At 57.0% G+C, this 20,288-nt stretch overlaps 1 protein-coding gene across 3 annotated transcripts in view; it reads left to right on the top strand.

Moving 5' to 3' along the window:
* Positions 1-15: 15 nt before the first annotated feature.
* The window catches only part of OLFM1 (olfactomedin 1), a 36,691-nt gene continuing 16,418 nt past the window's right edge, over positions 16-20,288 (top strand). The window contains exons 1-4 of one of the 3 annotated variants that reach the window (XM_082403186.1): positions 16-217; positions 12,297-12,446; positions 17,263-17,418; positions 20,065-20,284. In XM_082403186.1, coding sequence (XP_082259312.1) covers positions 152-217; positions 12,297-12,446; positions 17,263-17,418; positions 20,065-20,284 — 592 coding nt within the window. In that variant the 5' untranslated portion in view covers positions 16-151. Of the gene's footprint in view, positions 218-10,040; positions 10,324-12,296; positions 12,447-17,262; positions 17,419-19,550; positions 19,884-20,064; positions 20,285-20,288 lie in introns of those variants that run through there. The other 2 variants (XM_082403185.1, XM_082403187.1) reach the window with 2 other exon arrangements.

Genomic DNA, 20,288 nt, shown 5'->3' with positions numbered 1-20,288 from the left:
CCGCCTGCCCCGGGTGCTGAAGGCGCGGGGACACTGCCGGGCGCCGCCGCGGAGCCAGCAGAGCCGGGAGCGCGTCCGCGTCCACGCAGCCGCCGGCCGCCGAGCACCCAGGGCTCCCCGCACGCCAGGACGTTGGAGGTGTTCGCGAGACATGCAACCGGCCCGGAAGCTCCTCAGCCTCCTCTTCCTCATCCTGATGGGCACTGAACTCACTCAAGTACGTGCATCCAACGCCATTTTCCTCCCTGCCTGCGAGGCGCCCGGCCGGCCCCGGGGAGCCCGGCAAAGTCGGGGAGCAGCTACCGCGCGGCCCGGCACCCCTGCCCGGGCGCCCAGCCAAGGGGCTGGGGAGACGGCCGGAGTGCCAGGCGCACCTGGGGTGGAGGAAGGGGTGAAGGCTGACCCGAGAGTGCTGCCGTGCCCCCCAGGACCCTCAGCCCTGTCCCTCCCTCCTGGACTCCCTGGCTGACCACTCCCTGCTGAGAAGTTCAAAGGGCAGCAGTGGAGGGGGGGGTCATTTGTCTGCTCCTGTCACCTGGGAGGAAGACAGAGCAGGATGTCCAAGCCCCTGGCATTTTCAGAGGTGGATCTGACCTAACTCCCACCCCCTGCATCCCTCTTCTGGAGCATCCTGCATTGGCTATAATGCTGCCTTTGGGGCTCCCTGGGCTGGCGGTGGGAATGGTGCCGTGGAGACCAGACCGGGGAGGGCAGGCGGCGTGTCTGGGGCTGGGGTGCGTTGTGGGCTCCATGTGGAGGGTTGGGGGGCGGTTGTGGCCACATGCGCGGCATGAAGTGTGAGTGGCAAGTGTGTGTGGGGACCGCTGGGCATTTTAAGTGGGCTCGCCATCCCTGAACAATGTACCGTTAGAGAGCCTGTCTCCGGCTGGTATTCTCCATTTTAAAAATGCATTTCGGAGCTGGCACGTCTGGGAGGAGAAGGGCTGTCTGGGAGCGCCGGACTGGAGGTGTTGCTTTGGCACCAGGGTGCTGGGAAGAGCCTGCCAGCTTCGGGAGCCAGGCTGCTCAGAGTGACATTAAAATGCCCTTTGGATGGTGCCACTGTGCCACGGTCTGAGCTGGGAGAGGCTGCAAGTCCAGCAAGTGGGTGGGCTGCCAGCACCTTGGCCCCAAGAGCCAGCTGCCCCGACCCTCCTTCCCTCTCTCCCTCCGTGCCTCCCTCCCTCTCAGAATACAAGAGGAAACAAAGGAGAGACGAGAGGGTGAGAGGTAGATCACAGGAGAGAAGGCTCTGGAATAAGCTTCCCTCGTTTTGCCTTGAAGCCCTTGCCGGCTCCCTGGCTCTGCCGGGAAGTGCAGCCTCAGCCACAGCATCAGAAGGGTTTGTTGTCCCGCTTAACCTCAGCGACCCTGCTGGTGCCATACAGACAACCAGCCAGGCCCCCTGGAGAGGTTCTGCTTGGTCTCTGGGAGTGACGTTTTCTTGGTTGCAGGAAAGGCCTGCCCAAGGGGCAGACTCGTGCTCTGTGAATGGACGCCGTATGGATGCACGTGCACACACACTCACACACACTCACACACACTCTTCCACAAGCGCGCACCCCACAGACATAGAGCCAGGCAGCGTGCGCCTTATTTAGACATCTCGGGAAAGAGCTGGCTGGTCTGGGTGGCCCTGGAAGTGGCTGCCCTTGGGCCCTCCAAGCCCTCCTGGCCTCCTCACCTCCAGGCTCCCTGAGCCCTCGTTCCCCGCCCTCCTCCAGAGGTTCACTTCTCAGTCTTTTTAAAGGTCCCCTGTTCTTGGAAGAAACTTTTGGTTCAGCTTCGATTGGAAGCTTTGTCTCCGTGGTGAGAGCCCTCGCCTGGCCACGCTGGCGGCGCCAGCCGTCTGAATGTGGCCAGCCCCTGCCCACGCGGCTGCCCGCACCATCCCCTTCAGGACCCTGGTCAGCTCCCCGAGCCCAGGCCCTCCAGGGGCCAGGAAGGCAAACGATGTTGTTTTCTTTGGAAGTCTCCTCTTTCTGCAGCTGAGCTGTGGCATCTCTCAGGGGAATGTCTTCCTCACCACAGCCGGGAGGCAGGCCCTGCCCTCCCCGCGCCTGCCTCTGAGGCTGTGCTTTCAGAATCTTCCACTGGGAGCCCAGTATCCCTAATTGTGGTGGGATTTTGGAGCAAAGGCTCGCCTGGCGAAAATCTCTCCCACCAGCTCAGATCTGTGAAGGGGTCAGAGAGTGGCTCAGCCACCAGCTCCAGGGATCCGGGCTACCCTGGTCCTGCCCAGGTGGGCTTCGTCGGGGTCAGGCCAGGTGCCTCGCACCTTTATCAGTGACCTCTAAGGCAGGGACTGGGATTGGGGGTGGGGGTGGGTACAGGGCTGGGCTGCTCTGAATAATCTGAGAGCTCCTTGGGGACACCCCTACCTAAGAACCTTGCTTTCTTGATCCTGAAGTAATTCGATCCTAGGAAGCCACATTGCATGGTGTCAGGAGAAATGCAGTCTACATGGGTCATGAGTAAAATACCTCTGGGCTTCAGGAAAAGGAGAGCAGAGCAGTGGTGACTGAGTTGTGTCTGTCTCCCCTCCACCCTCTCCCTCTTCCACTTTAGGTAAATTGCTCCCACAGCGGCACCCTCAGTCTTAGGGCCCTTCCAAGGGACGTGGACACAAGGTTCCAGGGCCACCATGTTTATGGATTAGGACCCGTCCAAATGGGAACAAGTCAGAAACGTATGGGTTTTACCTGCACTTCACAGGCGCTGCTCGAAGGATTCAGGCAGACGGGCGGGGGCAGGGGGGGAGTGTAGAGCACATGGCCGGGCCATCTGTTCTCCCGACAGCGTGCTTACAATGAGCCACTCAGTCAAATGCCAGCTAGTGATGGATGGCCTACTACGCGCCAGGTTTGTGGGCCTAGATGAACTCTGTCCTCAGATGGAAAGATGCTTGACTGGGTCTTGTTCTGTGATTTTCAATAAAAGGCTGGTGTTTCAAGCTCCTTGAGAAGTGTCCTCGGAGCTTCCCAGCAGAATGCAGGAGAGGTGTTGACCTCTCATCTTGGGGGGGGGGGGGCAGCGCTGGGGCTGCCTGAGCCCCGCCCACCCCAGCCCAGCTCGCCTTCCCCTGAGAGAAGCACGTCATCCCCCGTGTGTGATGGCATGAAAGGGGTGGGCAGCTCTGTGACAATGACCTTGGACCCGGCTGCCCTTCCCCTTCCCCGTCCCACCAGCCACTGTCTGGTTGCCTTGAGAAAGGCTCTGAGCTTCAGCCTGAACGTCTACCATTTTAAAACAAGGAGAATGAAGCTAGCTGACGCTCGAAGATGGCTCCCCCCTACAAACCCGCACTCTGGTTCTGTCCTCCTTTCCTGCCACATGCAGCTCTCGGATGCCAGCTGGTCGGGCTTGACTCGGTCAAACCTGGGCTAGCGTTGCTGAGTACAGCTGTCTGTCATCCGGGCCGTGGTGCTTAGTGGGGAGACCTGAGGCTCTGCCATATCTATTTGTTTAAGAGGCATGAGGGCTCTGGGATCAGAGCGGAGGGAGCTGAGAACGCTTTGGAGAAGGGGTGCCATTTGCGTGGGGTCCAAGGTTGCACCTGGGTGAGCCGGGGCAGGAAGATGGGAAGGAACAGGTAGGCAGAAGGGGGGCTGCACACAGACACCGCAGCATGGAGAAGGGCCCAGAACCTTGGCTCTTGTATCTGGAGTTTGACAAAGGAGTGTTGAGGGATTTGCTTTATCTCTGGAGTCAAGTGGATCTCTTCTCATTAGTCCCCAAGCCAGAAGTGGTCTTTCTTAACAACATGACGACCCCGACCCCTTGGGGTAGGGGGGGAGGTTTCCAGCTGTGAATGAGCACAGGGCATCCTCGAGCGCCAGCTGTTACCGGGGCTGTCGTGTGCCCTCAGGCTTTACGGGGCGACTGCTGTGGGCTCTTCTGGAGCTTGGTTAGCTGTGTGCAGGTCTCAGCACCTGAGAAGAGATGTGAGTGGACTCGGCGGCGGGCAGGTGGGGGTGGGTGATGGGTGCTGTGTCTGGACAGGCAAGTGTCACAGAGGGGCTGGCGTGGTGTTAGCCCCTCAGAATCCCATCACTTCAAATCTGTTCTCTCCTCCTCAGATTCAGCCAGAGTGGAAGAGCCCAACCCATTGCCCTGAACAAATTGAACAAGAATAAAACCGTCCATTCAGACGGAAGCATGAATTTTGTCACCTGCTTGAATCAAAACTTCGGCCCAATGATCCCACTGACGTCCTGTTCATGTGCCCCAGCCCCTCGTGTCCCCCAGATTTTAGGCCCACATGTGCCCTGGATGCTGGGGTGTTAGTGGTCCAGGGAGTTGGGGGGTTCGGGACCATTGGGGTCTTTTCCTAAACCGGTTAGTTCAGCATACATGGGATTGATCCCATCTTTGCACTGAGGTTGGCCGCTGCCTCGGGGGCTGGCCAGAGACCATCTCCAGACACACAAACAGCTGGCACGAGAGAGCGGCTCCCGTTTTCAGTGAGAAGGCTCTGTAACACCAGGGGGGCAGGAGCTGTAAATCCTCAGCGTCAGGCAGCTGCTTCGTCTCTGGAAGCAATTTGCTCCCCGTCCCACTGACTTTAGCTTTCCGCACTAAAAAGAAAGGTAATTTTCTGCCCTGGGTTGTATTTATTACTAAAGTTATCAGGCCCTGTAGTCAGTATTTAACATCCCATGTAAAGTAATACAAAGCTAATTACTGGCTAAACTGAATTAGACACACGCCAGCTGTGACCGGTGCTGCTGGGGACAGGAGCTGCTTTTCGGCTCTGAGAGGTGCCCCGTAGATGCTCTCCCCCCTTCCCCGGAAGCAGCAGCCTTGAGGTCATTCCCATGGCTCAGGTAAGGGGGGAGAGAATGGAACAGGAAAATCCGCATCTCTTCATTTTTTCAGATTATTACCTATCAGAAACTGGCCAGGAGCTTAAAGCACTAGGGAGAAAACCAATCACGAGGGTTAATATTTTTGGAGTGTCATCAAGTGTCAAACATCCCCCCACACACACACCAGGAGCTTAATCTGGGTCGGGTAGAAGCCGCCCCAGCGACCCTGTGTTATTGTCCTCGATCTCGAAATGAGGAAACCGAGGCTCAAGGGGCAGAGGGGGGCGCGGGTGGTCAGTAACCTGCCCAGTGGCCCCGCAGGTAGGTGACAGACCCCAGATGCAGCTCCACGGTCTGTCTGGCACCTGAGTTCATGTTCTTGTTAAGATGGAGAGAGAAGAATAAGTAGAGAAACGGCTCAACACCACCTGGTGCCGTCACGGCAGCTCATATGGCCTTTGGAAGAGGGTTTGAGAGCCGTGTCTCTAACCGTGTGGCCCATTGCTCAGCCTGCTCTGAACTTGGAGCTTGGCTTTTCGAAGGGGAAGAACCTGGGGAGTGGGGTGGGTGTCAGACCCCTTGGGGGTGGTCTGCTTCCTGCCACTGAGGCTGGGTGAGCCGGACAAGCCCCTTCACCCCAGGAGGTGGAGGGCGCCTTCGAGGGTGCACTGGGTCCCCCGCCTCAGTTCTCTCCGGCCTAAAGGTTCATGCAGGGAGCCCCGCACCCCTCAAATCTCCCAGCATCTGCTTGACGACTGAGATCCAGGAATTAAGAAAAAGGACACAGACCTTCTTAGCTGATGTAACATCTAAATCTCCAAATCGCCCCACACGCCTGCGGTCCTGGTTACGCTGTTTGTGACATTTGGCGTAATTTATAATTATGGGGCAGCCGCAGAGAAGATGGCTCCTCCTTGCTGAAAGGGTCTCCCCTTCTTCTGCACCCAGGTTAAGTCCCATGACGAACACGTAGGTGACAATGGGCAAGAGCGGCTTCCTCACTCTCGAGCGGTGTTTAGAAGACACGGGCTTCCCCATCTCCTCGCTCTAGTCTGGGCAGTGGGGACTTGGCCTGGGTGTTTGTGATGTACGGTCCGATGACATTTAAAATCGGATGGTCAGTAAGAGAGTGAGTGACTAGGAAGAGTCTGGATTGAAGAGTCCAGGGGAGAGAAGGGATGGAAGATGCCGGAGCCCCAGGCTTTGTCTCCTCAGAAGCCCTCACCTGGAGACGCTCATCTAGGGCAATTTGGTTCCGTGCAACAGTGTAGTGAGCACGCAGGACACCCTCCGGGAGCTTAAACCTCCCAGCAATGATGTCCCCAGGGTGCACATGGCTCTCACAGGTGGCTCTAGAAGGAAAGTCACTCCTACTTGCTTCAGGTGATGCTTTGGGGGTCTGAGGGTCAAAGAAAGAACAGAGGTGTATTCATAAATATTATCAATAACTTGACTCATCACCCCAGTATGCTGCTTGTAAATCTGACAGCATAGCAGGACTCAAAGAAGAGTTCTCAGGCTTGTAAACACTTCTGCTGTCCGATGGGTGGGTGCCTGTGCCCCACCCAGGCAGTCCAGCCCCCAAATCTGGTCATGGTGACTCTGCACAGGTGGAATCAGTGATGCGTGGCCCCTGGGGAGAGGGCATTGGTTGAGTCACCCCGTAAGCAACTCGAGGGATTGCTCCAGAGTCAACACCAACCGTTGGTAGAGGGGCTGAGGTTTCTGAGGCCACGTCTGGGGTCCGCAGGCAGAGGCTCCTCGCTGGTCTGAGATGCTGGTGATGTGTTGAGAGCGGAGTGTGTGCTCCGGGGAGTGGCCACGTGTGGAAGCCTCTAAAATCCGGCAGCACCAAGTCCTCTGCTCTGAGCAAGTGTTACATTCTGGGGTGTTTCCTAACCCTAACCCAGCTGGACCCCAGAGCTGACTCTCAGATGTTTCTATAATGACACCACCTTCTAATTCATGTCAGGATCGATTACTTACTCAATAGAAACCAGACCGTCCTCCACTAGTTATGATGAGTCCCCTTACCCGGAAAATAGGAAATGGTAATGTTTGTGGGGCCCCAGGAGCCATGTGTTCAGCCCAGAGGGCCAGGTGCCCACTGAACTCTCCTGTTCCAGTTCTTCAAAGTGCCTCTCCCGAACTGGACCCAACATTTCTGTTGGGGCAACTAAGACAAGGTGGGGCTGTGGCCTCCCCTCCCATTGTCTGGATGTGACAGTCTGAGGCAACATTTATGAAAGGAGCATGGAACTTTCTAGAGCGGGAGCAGAGGGTGTGAGAGGAGGCCAGGGTGGGCCTCGGGCAGTCAGCTGGTGGGTGGGAGGGGCGAAAACAGTGCATCTATTCAATTCTCTATAGAGAACTAACAGGTAATGAGATGACGACTAGGATTTAAAGGCATGGGTGGGGGGGTGTGAGTCAGCTTTTCCTCCCATCCCTCTCAATGCTTTGACCTCCTGGGGTCAGCTGAGTTCCCAGGGGGCTGTAGGAATTCCAAGGTGCAGCCCACATTTGGCAAGCCCAGCGTGAGTAACCCAAATCTTTTTAAAAGACTGCTTCTCAGCCATGCCTCAGGGGATGCCATAAACCCTTTTAAGGCTCCCTATCAGGACTGCAAGCTCAGGAGAAATATGATAAGGGGGTTTCAGATCTCCAGGCTGGCCCTAATTGCCTGTCCCCTGGAGAGTCTGGGAGAGTCCCGGGCCAGGGGAGCTGAAGGCATTCCTCAACCCTTGGGTGGTCTAGTCTAGAGCAGGTCTTTGGAGCAGGACTTGGCTTCATCGGTGTAAATGACCTGGATTTCATTTCCTCCCCTGAACAAGCCAGCCAGGTTGGCACTCTTCTAATTTAGAGTACCCATTGTAAATCCCGCGGGACGTTACTGCCATGAAATCAGATCAGAAGTTCTTCAAGATCAGGAGAGGTTTTTTTTAATTCTCTGTATCTGCTCAATTGGAGCTCACCTTCCTAGAACATAGCTCTGGGTGTTGGGAGCTGTTTTCAGGTCCAGCAATACCTCCTCCGCATTTGTCTGTCTGTATCAACAGCATCTCTTGTGGGTGGTCTTTAGCCAAAAGCAGCTCTTTGGAGAGGTGGCAGAGGTGTCCAGGGGCATTGAATCCCAGCTCCATCACAGGCTCTCGCACCAGTCACTCAGCTGAGCGTCCCCTGTGAGCACCTCTGGTCTTCTGCAAAGCGGGGATGGCGAGGATGGGCACCCCTACTGGCTGCCGTGTCTGCTCCTGCACTGACTCACTGAATCCTTACACATCCTGCTATTATTAAACCCATTTTACAGATGGGGAAACTGAGGCACAGAAGGGCTAATTACCTTGGCCAGGGTCTCACAACCAGTAAGGGGCAGAACCAGGGCTCAAACCCAGGCTGTCTGGCCCCAGAGTCTGTACACGGAGTGACCACTCTGAGATGCCTCTCTTGGCGATGCATGTGCTCGGTTGGTTGCAGGGAAGTTTTCGTTCACGCACCATGCCCGGAGTCTGATCTATCGCGTTGCTGTTGCTTCTGTCCTGGGGTTTACAGCAGGCTGTACCTCGTGTCGTGGTTTTGATCTGGGGTCTGCAGCACACTGCACCCCACATCTTGCACATAGTAGGCGATAAGTAAATACCTGCAGCTTCCGCGATGGACGGCGTGAGGTTTTGGAGATTGGATTGGGTTGGATTTGAAGTTGTTCCAACAAAATAAGTGGTCCATGTCCTTCTGCAGTGGGAAGCGGGTGTGAGTGATTTGGGTCGGCACAGCCCGTGGCCCTAAATCGGTGTTAAACATTCATTGAAGGAGAAAGGCGGAGAGTGGGGGACTGCTGCCCCCGCAGACCCAGCTGGCGGGACTCAGAGCAGCGCAGTTGCTGAGCAGAGCCTGCAGTTCTCGCTGGAGCTGGGAGATGGCGCCCTTCCCCAACTGTTGAAATTTGCTGCTTCCAACCCAGAGGCTGCCACAGATCCGTGCATTAACCAGGAAAACAAACCGAAGGAGCCCCTTCAGCTCATGGGTCTCACACCAATGCTCAGGCCAGGACCATCCTGGCTGTAACTGAGTCCCCGCTACATAGGGGGACCGAGCAGAGAAAAGCTTAATGGGAGGCCTGGAGGAAGTGCCTTTCATCTCCCGGTAGAAGCCTCCAGCAAATTCTAAAGCCCTATAAAGATGTTTGACCCAGTCAGGCCTGCGCTTCCGAGGAGACTTACATGTGTCCTGACACCGATGCTGCCGAGGGCTGGGGACTTGTGCCAGCCTGCCCTGCCCCTCTGCCCGGGCATCAGGACCCCTCACCCCGGAGAGCCAGTGAGGACACCCCCCACCCCCTGCCCCCCAGCCACAGACCCCAGGCCCCTGACCAGGGCTCCACCTGCACCACACTCACCACGGATGGGGCCGCTTTAGCAACCCTGCGCGGAGGCCTGAGCCCCAAACCCACACCCAGCTTCTGCACCCCTGCTGCGTGCGCACCCCTCACACCCGGACCCAGGAGCCCACACTGGGCGGGTCCACGGCTGCCAGCAAAGGCCTTAGGGCTTCTGGCTGTCCCGGGCTCCAAGAAGGGCCTTTCCCCTAGCCCCCTCCCCCAGCGCCGGGGCTGGAGACCCCCCAACAGGGGCTGCTTTCGGAGCCCGCCAAGAGTTCGCCCTCCTGGCTGGGTTTCAGGGGGCTGCCGGGCTGGAGGAAGCCTGGAGCCACCGCCAAGCAGGTCCCCTGCAGCGAGGCGGAGGCCTTGGGCATGGGTGGGGTTGGGTCTCAGAGGGGTGCCCGGGCCTCGCTGGCCGGCGGCCTTGAGGGTGGAAGGGCAGCGGCCAGCCCATGCGCTAGGGATGCCGCCGTCTGCGCGGGCGGATTTTGAAGACTTGGGAGGGGGTGGTCTGTCTTTCCTCCGGGGCCACCCCCTCCCTACTCCTTGGTTACGGGGCTCTGCAGGCCTCGCTGCCAGCAGCCAGGGGGCGGCGGGGAGCCGGAGTGGAGAGGAAAAATCCACCCATTTCCTGGGCAGATTGCGTCGGCCGCCGCCCGGACGTGTCCCCGCCTCCCGGCCGCGGCCCCCGCGCGCAGTCCGCGCGGCGCTCAGAGCCCGAGCCGGCGGCTCTTCCCGGCGGCGGGCGGGTGGCAGAGGACAGTGGGCAGCGGCGGGGCGGCCACTCTCCCGGGCGCCCGGGGCGGCGCGGCCATGGCCGGGGCTCGCGGGGCGGCGGCGGCGGCGGCGGCGGGCGGGCGGCGGCGGGCCGAGGGGGCGCGGGGACACGGCCAGGCGCCCCTGCCCGCCGCGGTGCCCGCCGCCTGAAGGCTGCCCGGGGCGCGGAGCCGGCGCCGGCGCGGCGCGGGCGCAGGAGGCATTCCAGGCGCGATGTCGGTGCCGCTGCTCAAGATCGGGGTTGTGCTCAGCACCATGGCCATGATCACCAACTGGATGTCCCAGACGCTGCCCTCGCTGGTGGGCCTCAACACCACCAAGCTCTCGGCGGCCAGCGGCGGGACGCTCGACCGCAGCACCGGCGTAAGTGCGCCCGCCGCCCGCCCTGGCGGGGCCTCCTTCCCCGCTCCCTCCCGGTCCCCGGCCCCGGGCGGGAGGGCGCCGCGCGGGGGAGCAGGGCGCAGGGGCAAGGGCACGCGCGGGGGCCGAGGCGGCTCCTGCGCGCTGCGGTGGCGACCCTGCTCCCCACACCCCAGCCTCGGCCACTCCTCCGACCGCGGTCCCCTCTGTGTGGCGCTTGCTGCCTCTGCCCGGTCCCCTCGCGGGGCCGGGGAGCCTGCCCAGGGACTCAGAGGCTTGGAGTCCTCATTCAACTAATAAGTCCCTTGTTGATAAGGTTAGGAAGCTGAAGCAGGGGTCTTGGGGACTTGTCCAAGGTCACTCAGCAAGTAAGGGGTGGAGACGCGGTGGACCCCAGTCTGGCTGGGTCCAGCCGGGGCTCGGAACTGAGCCCGCCCCACTTTGCAAAAGCCGGACTGGACCGGCCGGAGGGGGCCAGGGCGGGCGGGCTCCGGAGCTCTTGCCCTCAAAGTCCCAAGGCGTCTTTCTCTCCCCAACCCCATGCGGAGATCCACAAGGTCCCCGCCGGCGGAGGGTGCAGAGGGGCCGGGCGGGGCCCGGGGAGCCTCAGCTGCGGGGCTCGCCCCTCGCCTTCCGCGCCCTCCTCCCACCCTGCCTACCCAAAAGCTTCTCGATGCCTTGGGGGAGGGGGTGAGCGGCCAGGGACGCCTCTGGACTGGACTGACTTAGGTGGTGGCGGGAGCCGAGGCTGAGCCGGAACCACCGGGGAACGGCCGCCGGCGGAGGAAGGGGCGCGCCTCAGGCTCGCCTCCTCTAAGCCAAAAGGAGAGGTGAAGGACACGCGGCTTCCTCTCACGCTCCCTTTGGGCTGTCAAGGGCGCAGTGCTCGGGGAGGAGGTCTCCTGGTGACCCCTTCTAAGACCGTCATCCGCTCACCTCACCTGCTCTTCCGAGAATTGCATGCAGCATTTTCTTCCTGATGACTTTGTTCCTGCCTCTGGGTCCTGAGCTCCTGGGGTTGGAAATGAATGAAATGAAATGTATCTAGTGTGGATTCCCTCCACCCAACTTCTCCCCATACCAACGCTAAAAATAGCAGGGAGGTGACCACCTGAGGCCACCGGGCAGGCTGCAGGGTCTGTACTCGGGGTGTTTTCGGACAGTGGTGTCTGTCTGCCCCATGGACATGGGCGGGACCACCTGAGCTGTGTTGTAAGGTGACACCAGCCATGTCACCATGTCAGCGGCCATGTGCAGCTCTGGTTTCGTGACGGTCCTTGGGCACACCTCAGGAGTGAGGTTGGGTGTGACCCCTGCCCAACATGTCACCAGCAACTTGGTGACATCTGCCCAATGGCTAGTGGGTGGCAGCCTGTGCGGAATTGAAGCCCAGCATCTTCGCGGGCAGCCTCCACCAGACTGCCAGCGGGAACACTGCTGGGGCTCGGGGTCATTGCAGCTCTGGGCTAAGAGGCTGCTGGATCCCGGCTAGTACCACTGGGGCTGCTTCTCCAGTACCAGGGAGCAGCAGAGAGGCTGCACCAGCCTGCCCTGCTCACCTTACGGGAGGAGGTCTTATTTCTCAGTTCCGTGCCGTTGTGAGTCAGCCAGCCACTTGCTTTCCTGCCTTGTTCCTCAACCAGCATGCCGTCTCCGGTCACCCCTCCCTTCCACCTAACCTATCAGTTGGGTCAGATGCCAAAACTCCAAACATCCCCTAAATTTAAAAATCCCTTGAATTAAAACAATTTTTTAAAGAGTCGTGCCTGTTTGACTCCCTTCCAGCCCTGGGGATCCTGATGGGAGACTGTCTGTGTTCCTCCCTGTTTGTACCTCCCCACGGTCGGCACATGTCTTTGGACCACTTCTTTCTGCCCTTTCCCGGGGGCTGGACGTGGACGGTCATCCCCGGTGCGCTGCTTTCTGGTCTCACTTTCTCTCCCTCCCTCTCCCTCGCCCCACCTGCTCCCCTCCAGGTGCTGCCCACCAACCCTGAGGAGAGCTGGCAGGTGTACAGCTCTGCCCAGGACAGTGAGGGCAGGTGTATCTGCACTGTGGTTGCCCCCCAGCAGACCATGTGTTCACGGGATGCCCGCACGAAACAGCTGAGGCAGCTACTGGAGAAGGTGAGTCTACGCAGGGTGTGTGCACGTGTGTGTGCATCTGTGTGCCCACGCTGGCAGCAAGGTCCGTCCCAGCTCCAAGGCCTCACTCTTCCCTGGCATGGCCCACTGGGAATATTGGTGAATGAATGAAATGGATGGAGGGAGGGAGGGAGGGAGGAATGGGGACTCCCCCAGGGCTGCCCAGGAGGAGGCGAAAAGCTCCACTGGGAGCCACGTGGGCTTTAGCGAGGGAGCATTTGGGGCTTCTCTCCCACACCGCCATCTCCGGGTCACGCCCACAGCCTGTGGTCCAGAGGGCTCAGAGTTGTCGCCGAGCAGAACCTGGGAGAGCTCCCTTGGAGCCCGGAAGCAGGGCCGCTGGGTGGGATCTTTGTCCCGCTTCTGAGTGGTTGGACCCAGAGACAGCCAGACCAGGCGTTCACGCCCGTGGCTGCCTTCCCGGTGCAAAAGCAGATTAAATCGTCACCTTTGTAACCCACCTGGGCACAGCACTTGCGGTTTGAATCCGTTATTTCACTTGATCGTCACAAGAGCCAGGTGAAGGTGGTGAGATTTTCACCACGTTTTAAGAAGTGGAAATCTGGGTCCAGGCAGGTGGGCTGACTCTCCCAAGGCAAACAGCCAGTGAGCAGGGGAGCCGGGTTGGCTCTCAAACCCGGGGCCGGCCTCCCACCGGGCCCGGCGACCTCTGCCCCCCACGGAGGCTGGCGCTCCCCATGGATCTTGGCAACCCGCTTCCTGGAACATTCCGCCCAGGAGCCCTGGGGTCTCAGGTAACCTGAGCGCCGGTTGTCCTGGGAGTTGCTGAGGGGAGAAGGAGAAACGGCGGCCCTACGGCTCCACTCACCACCCTCCCCAGGGAGAGGGTGCGTTTTACATCAGGCCCCTTCACGCCCTGCAGGAGAGGGGCCACACCTCCCACACCACACACACGTGCTCACGTACGCACAGACACACACACATCACACACAGCACATGGAACTGAACACACAGATACACACAGAGACCACACACACAAATACATATGCACAGTCACCACACACACCTCACGCTTACACACACCACACACAACACATGTACATACACCACATGTAACTGGACACACAGATACACACAGAGACCACACACACAAATACAGATGCACAGTCACCACACACACCTCACGCTTACACACACATCACACAACACATGTACATACACCACATGTAACTGGACACACAGATACACACAGAGACCACACACACATATACAGATGCACAGTCACCACACACCTCACACGTACACACACCACACACAACACACACCCTCAGTAAAGCCGTGACTTCTCCATCAGCTGAGGAGCGCTGGGGGGGCCTGTGCTGGGAGGAGAGCCTCCACCCCGGGGGGAGGCCCGGAGGAGGCCCGGAAGCCGGCGGAGTCCGCCTAGCTCGGTTCAAGCCCGCCTCATGCACAGACCCTCACACAGGTTCTGGCAAAGCAGGTCCCTTTCTTGAAGTCAGTGTGGAGGGTGGGGGGTCCCTGAGGCTGTCGCGGCCCCGCTGTGTGGAAGGGGCCTGGGCGGGAGGAGGGCTTGGAGGAGCTGCCGCCTGGGTCCCCCGAGGACCTGTGCGTTTTTGTGCTGCCATCTTTGGCCACCCCAGTAAATCACTTTAAAAGAATTAAAGAAAAATGCATGTAACAGGTTCCACAAACATTCACTGACACCAGACTAGACCGAAGCCTAATTGGGCCTTTAATTATTCATTATTGTAGAAGAGGGAGGTGGAGCTGGGAGGGGCCTCGGGCGGCTGGGGGGTGGCCCCTCAAGCCCTTGGGAGGCCATGTTCAGTTCCAGAAAGCTCTGCGAGCCCCTGGGAACACAGGCCTTGGAGGCCTCCTTCCTGCCTGCGTACGCCACAGCGTTACTGCTTAAAAATTTAAAGCCCGCCTTTACACCCTCGTGGCACTGTGTTCTCAAGGCAGAAGCCGTCTGTTGTACAGAGGGCCTGCCTGCTGCACGAGAAGGGCAGGGCCGTGCGTCCCTCACTCCTTCCCCAGCCTCCTCCTCCTCGTTCCTTCTCGGTGGGCACCGTCTGAGCATCTGTTCTGTCCGTGGGCCTGTGGTCCCAGCTGTGCCTGTTTCTCCAGCCTGGCGTCCTGTTAAAACCCACCTGAGGAGCTTCCAAAGGTGGAGCCTTCGGTCCCGAGCCCAGAGGTGCTGCTTTGAACTGGCCTGCAGTCTTGAGCGGAGCCTAGCACCAGTGTCTCGTGAAAACCAGCCCCCTCACCCCGCCTTAGGGCCAAGGACCCAGGGCAAAAGGCGGCAGGGGCCTCAGGCTCTGTTCTCTTTGAAGAAGCTCATGGCCCAGAGTTTCAAAGTGTGGGCTCTGGAGTCAGTCCGGGCCTTGCATGGTGGGTGTCTGCTGTGTGACAGTAGCCAAGGCACTTAACTTCTCTGAGCCTTTGGTCTCCTTCTGTGTACAATGAGACTTGAAATAGCGCCCACCTCCCAGAGTTTTGTAAGGCTCAAATGAGATCCATGTGGCCTCAGCACAGCGCCTGGAACGTAGAAAACGTCCCATAAGTATTAGCGATCAGTGGTCGCCTCCAGGCCAGCTGTGTTTGCTGCCTGCGCAGGTTGCTGCCGCCCCTCCCCCCTCGGCACCTGCAGCCACCTTGGGCGGGGTGGGGGGGTGGGGACTGTGCCTTTGGTAGCTGTGTGACCTTGAACTCCTCAGTTGGCTTCTCAGGGACACATCCCACAGGTAAGAGAATGGACGCGCTCAGAGGCGGGGCCTCTAGACCAGGAGATCAGAGAGGATGCAGGAGTGTGATGGCCGCCTGGGGCTTGATTATCTGCTTTCTGATCAGCCGGAGAGGGAGGTGCTCATCCGGCCTGGGAAGGACCATAGGAGGGGTGTATTAAAGCGACTGAGTGACTTAGCATCTTTGAAATATGTTTTCTAAATTTAAAATTTAATTTAAAAACTTTTAAATTTGTTAAAAGCATCCTTCTCTGGCAGATGAACAGCCCAGAGGGCTGTGTGTGGCCCCAGCAGAAGAACCAGGCTGAAGCCAGCGAGGGTCCCGCGGCTTCTGCTCAGCAGGTTTAAGCCGGCAACCTTGTGGGTTTTGCTGTCGCATCAAGAATCCCCCTAGGAGGAGGAGGAGGGGTCTTGACTGGAGCTATCATTTTTGTTCCTTCCTCCCGCCCTACGGCTGTGCATTAGGTGCTGGGTCACAGGTGTGAACGAGGCCCGTCCACCTCCCCCCGTTGTCCAGCAAGGCAGTTGAGACAGGGGTGTGGGTCACTGCCACGCAGGCATGGTGCCAACAAGGTGATGGTGTTTCCAAGTGGTGTGCGGCCACTTCTGGCTTGGCTCATCAGGGAAGCCTCCCTGGAGGAGGTGGCGTTTGGGCTGGGCCTGGAAGGATAAAGGGAAGTACAGCTTTTCACAAAAGAAGTCCTCAGTTATTCAAAGTGACAGAACAAACTGTTGAGGGGGACAGGAAGACCTAAGGTAACAGAGCAAATATATTTCAGTTTCCCCTAAAACATCGAAACAGAAAGTATCAGAGCGAGTCAGAGTCACCCACATAACTGTATTTTACAAACTTGAATTTTTAAACTGAATATGTGTGCATTACTTTCAGATAACAAGCCATAGAATCCCAGGCATTTTTAAGCGCTGAGTTGAGCGGTATCAGTTTTTCCCCCATTTGGTTGCTCTTTCTCATTTATTTTATTTGCGGGGGGTGAAGGACATACCTTAAGAAGTGCAAACCACACTATCATCTCTTCTTTTACTGACCAGGCAAAGCTAAGCCTCATACCCAAATGATTTAGTTCCAAAAAGGGAGGGTATTTGCAAATTCAGCCGAAAAACCAGAAATGAAGATTTGCGGTTATGGAGGTATCTTCCCACTGGTAATTGGATTCGATTCTGAGAAAATGACCCAAATAGCACTTCAGCCACCCTGAGCCTCTTTCCACCTCCCTGCCACCCCAAATGCCTTGGCACAGAAGCGCAAGCCAGTTTCCTGAAAATAAAATGCACTGGCAGGTGGCTGCACTAAAACTGTTTTTCTTTGAAGCTCTCTGGAACCCTGTTGCATATTAAAGTTTCATCTTGAGGCTAGACTCAATTCAGATCTGCCTGTAAAGATGTGGAACAGAGATTCTTCATTTGCTGGGTGACTGATTCCTGAATCTCTGTTCTGAATGTACATGTTTGCAGAACAGTCATCTACCTATGATACTGTGGGATGTGACGGATGACGTGCAAGATGCAGAACCCGGGAGCCCAGTCCCCTGCTTCCCGAGCACCGCACTTATGCAATCAGCCCTCTCAGCGAGACACCCAGTGAGATTTAGGGGGAAAGAGATCTGTGCCTGGAGGTGGGGGAAGCCCAGCTATGCTGTTCATCTTTGTTGGTGTTTATGCCTGCCTGACCGATTTCATCCTGCAGAATAAAGAGACTAGAAACAATCACCTGCCCACCCCACCCCCAAAAAAAAGAAGAAAAAAATCACCCAAAGCCATATGCCTGGAGCTATGACCAACAGGGAACCAGAAGTCCCTGCACCCCTGGTTGTAAGAACACGTCCTGGAAGATGGCAGAAGAAATGTTGACCGAACCAATTTGCTCTGTTTGGGGGGTTCTTGGTCATAACAATCCCTGCTACTGGTGATTAACTAGTAAGTCACGCACGAGCCGCTTCTGGCTCCCAGGGGGCTGGCCACGTGGAAAAGGTCACTGTCGTTCGTTAGGAGGCAGATGAGGTCTTCGGGCACCTGCCGCAGCTCCGTCCTTGAATCTGTTGCCTTTTTGACAGGTGCAAAACATGTCTCAATCCATAGAGGTCCTGGACAGGCGGACTCAGAGGGACTTGCAGTACGTGGAGAAGATGGAGAACCAGATGAAAGGACTGGAGTCCAAGTTCAAACAGGTGGAGGAGAGTCATAAGCAACACCTGGCCAGGCAGTTCAAGGTATGTGTGCTGCTCCTCATCCTCCCCCTCTCCTCCTCCTCTCCTCCCCCTCCCCCTCCTCCTCTCCCCCTCCTCCTCTCCTCCCCCTCCTCCTCCTCCCCTCCCCCACCCCCTCCTCCTCTCCTTCCTCTCCCCGTCCTCCCTGTCCTCCTCCTCTCCTCCCCCTCCCCCTCCTCCTCCCCCTCCCCTTCCCTCCTCCTCCCCCTCCCCTTCCCTCCTCCTCCCCCTCCCCCTCCTCTCCTCCCCTCTCCCTCCTCCTCCCCCTCCCCCTCCTCTCCTCCCCTCTCCCTCTGCCTGTCCTCCCCTCCCCCTCCCCCTCTCCTCCCCTCCCCCTCCTCCTCTCCTCCCCCCTCCTCCTCTCCTTCCTCTCCCCCTCCTCCCTGTCCTCCTCCTCTCCTCCCTCCTCCTCCTCCTCCCCTCCTCCTCCTCCCCTCCCCCACCCCTCCTCCTCTCCTTCCCTCCCCTCCTCCTCTCCTTCCTCTCCCCGTCCTCCCTGTCCTCCTCCTCCCCTCTCCCTCCCCTCCCCCTCCTCCTCCCCCTCCCCCTCCTTCTCTCCTCCCCTCCCCCTCCGCCTGTCCTCCCCTCCCCTCCCCCTCTCCTCCCCTCCCCCTCCTCCTCTCCTTCCTCTCCCCCTCCTCCCTGTCCCCCTCCTCCTCTCCTCCTCCTCCCCCTCCTCCTCTCTTCCCCCTCCCCCTCCTCCTCTCCTTCTCCTTCTCCTCCCTCCTCCTTCTCCTCCTCCTTCTCCTCCCTCCTCCCTCTCCGAGACTGCATGGTTCCCCTTCTTGCTCCCACTCTCCCTCCAGAATAGCAATTTGAGGCCAGGGAGGAGCCCAGCAAGGAAGCTCTTTTTCTTGCAAAGGGCAGCACTCCTTGGAAACAGAGAGGCCACCTGCCCTCACCCTGGTTTGACGAAACTCACCTTGAAAGGGGCAGAGTTGAGGTGCGGTTTTCACACCTATTAGCTTCTGAGGCCAGGGCCCCAGGTCCCAGCTTCTCCAGCCAAGTTGCAGATTAGCTAGGAAGGCACGTGATTGGTCCTTCCTGACTCAACAGCTGCTGCAGGTGAATCAGATTAGCCAAGGATTAGCTTAATTGATTAGAGCCATTTCTGAGCAGGGATCACTCAGGGCAGTTCTTCACATCTGACCTAATTTAGCTGTGACAAGGCTCACTGTAGATTTGCAGGGAAGGAAGAGAGATGCCAACATCTTTCTCACTTCCCAGTAAGTGTTCCTTTTCTCCATGTAACTCTGGACATTAAAGCTGGAGTTGGTTTGACCTAAAATTATATATACATATGTACAAATATGTATATATACACCTAGAGTTTACTCAGCTTCAAAATGATTAAATTGACAAATTATATGCCCCTTAATTAAGGTACACATGCATGTTAATTAGAAACCTAGCCCAGATCTAAATGAATGGGTCAAATTACACAGCCCCACTGGACTGGAAACTGCTGATACTCCTAGGTCTTCCTGCCCTTTCTATGGTAATGTTTTCCTCTGATGTATGCTCCCCGCATGAAGCAAGAACCAGTTCGCTTGTAAAAGCAATACATTATATAGATGAAATGGCAAGCTAATGAAGTTATAAATCTATATTATAAATAAAATAATAGCAGGTTGGTCCTGTTGAGGAGAAATGAGCCAATCGCTCTTGGTGGGTGCAGGTGGACGTGTCCTTGCTTCAGACATGTCATCAAGAATTATCTCGGAAAGAGATTTTGACCTGCCCGACCCCAAAGAGCTTGTGTCTCTCCTCGTAAGGCCAGCACTCCCTTCTCTGGGGTAGACTCAGATTCCTCTAAGGATGTCTTCAGCATCTGTGGGCTAGCTCCTCTTTGCAAGCACTCCGTCACAGTTCCCAAATCTGGGGCACTATGGCTCTGAGGGAAGAAAAGCAGCCCTTGCCTTTGACCACACTTTAATTGCCTTAAACACTTTCAGCAGAAATTGCTGTGAGGGCATCTACATAGCTGTTAAAGCAGTTTGTCTGGACTGACTCTAGCCTTGAAGTGTGATTTTTTGTTTTTAAGTGACCGTGAAAATATTTGTCTGTTAATGGCTATCTGTTTAAGGCAGGCTAGTAAGCTAGTTCTTCAACAGTTTTCATTTTTTTGCTTGCAGGGCTAACTTAAAAGAGTTTTTTCAATGCTGCAGTGACTGAAGAAGCAGTCCACTCCCATGTAACCATGACAGAGGGCCAGAGAGCTTTTTTGCACCCTGCATTTTTACTATTATTTCCCGTTACTTAGCACCATACCCCTAAGGAACCTTGAATACAACCAGGATCTCTTTTGCATGCAACTGTAGATGCATTTCATGAATAGTTTGAACCCTTGTCAATGCATTTTTTGGAAAAAAAAAAACCAAAAAAAAAGAAACTTTGTGTATGTGACTTAAAGCATGTAACCTTCAGATGTTGCATTCTAAACTGACAATAAAGACCTTTCCCAAATATGTTGGTGTTCTGAAGACTGTTTAATATGCTCTTCTAACTCCTGTGGACCAGAATAAATCAATCTATAAATAAAGCGGGAGTGTGGACATTTTCCCTCACCTAGGGAGAAGCCAGGCCAAGGCAGGGTGTTACAAGTTTTTGCACGCATCGCACTGAACCCAGCTTATTTTAACCTTGCAGGCGATAAAAGCGAAAATGGATGAACTTAGGCCTTTGATACCTGTGTTGGAAGAGTACAAGGCCGATGCCAAATTGGTATTGCAGTTTAAAGAGGAAGTCCAGAATCTGACGTCAGTGCTTAACGAGCTGCAAGAAGAAATTGGCGCCTATGACTACGATGAACTTCAGAGCAGAGTGTCCAATCTTGAAGAAAGGCTCCGTGCATGCATGCAAAAACTAGGTAG

The sequence above is a fragment of the Balaenoptera borealis genome (genome assembly GCF_965194805.1).
Source record: "Balaenoptera borealis genome assembly, chromosome: 8".
Lineage (NCBI taxonomy): Eukaryota > Metazoa > Chordata > Mammalia > Artiodactyla > Balaenopteridae > Balaenoptera > Balaenoptera borealis.
The sequence above is the reverse complement of the archived record's forward strand: the minus strand, read 5'-3'. Positions and strand labels throughout refer to the sequence as shown.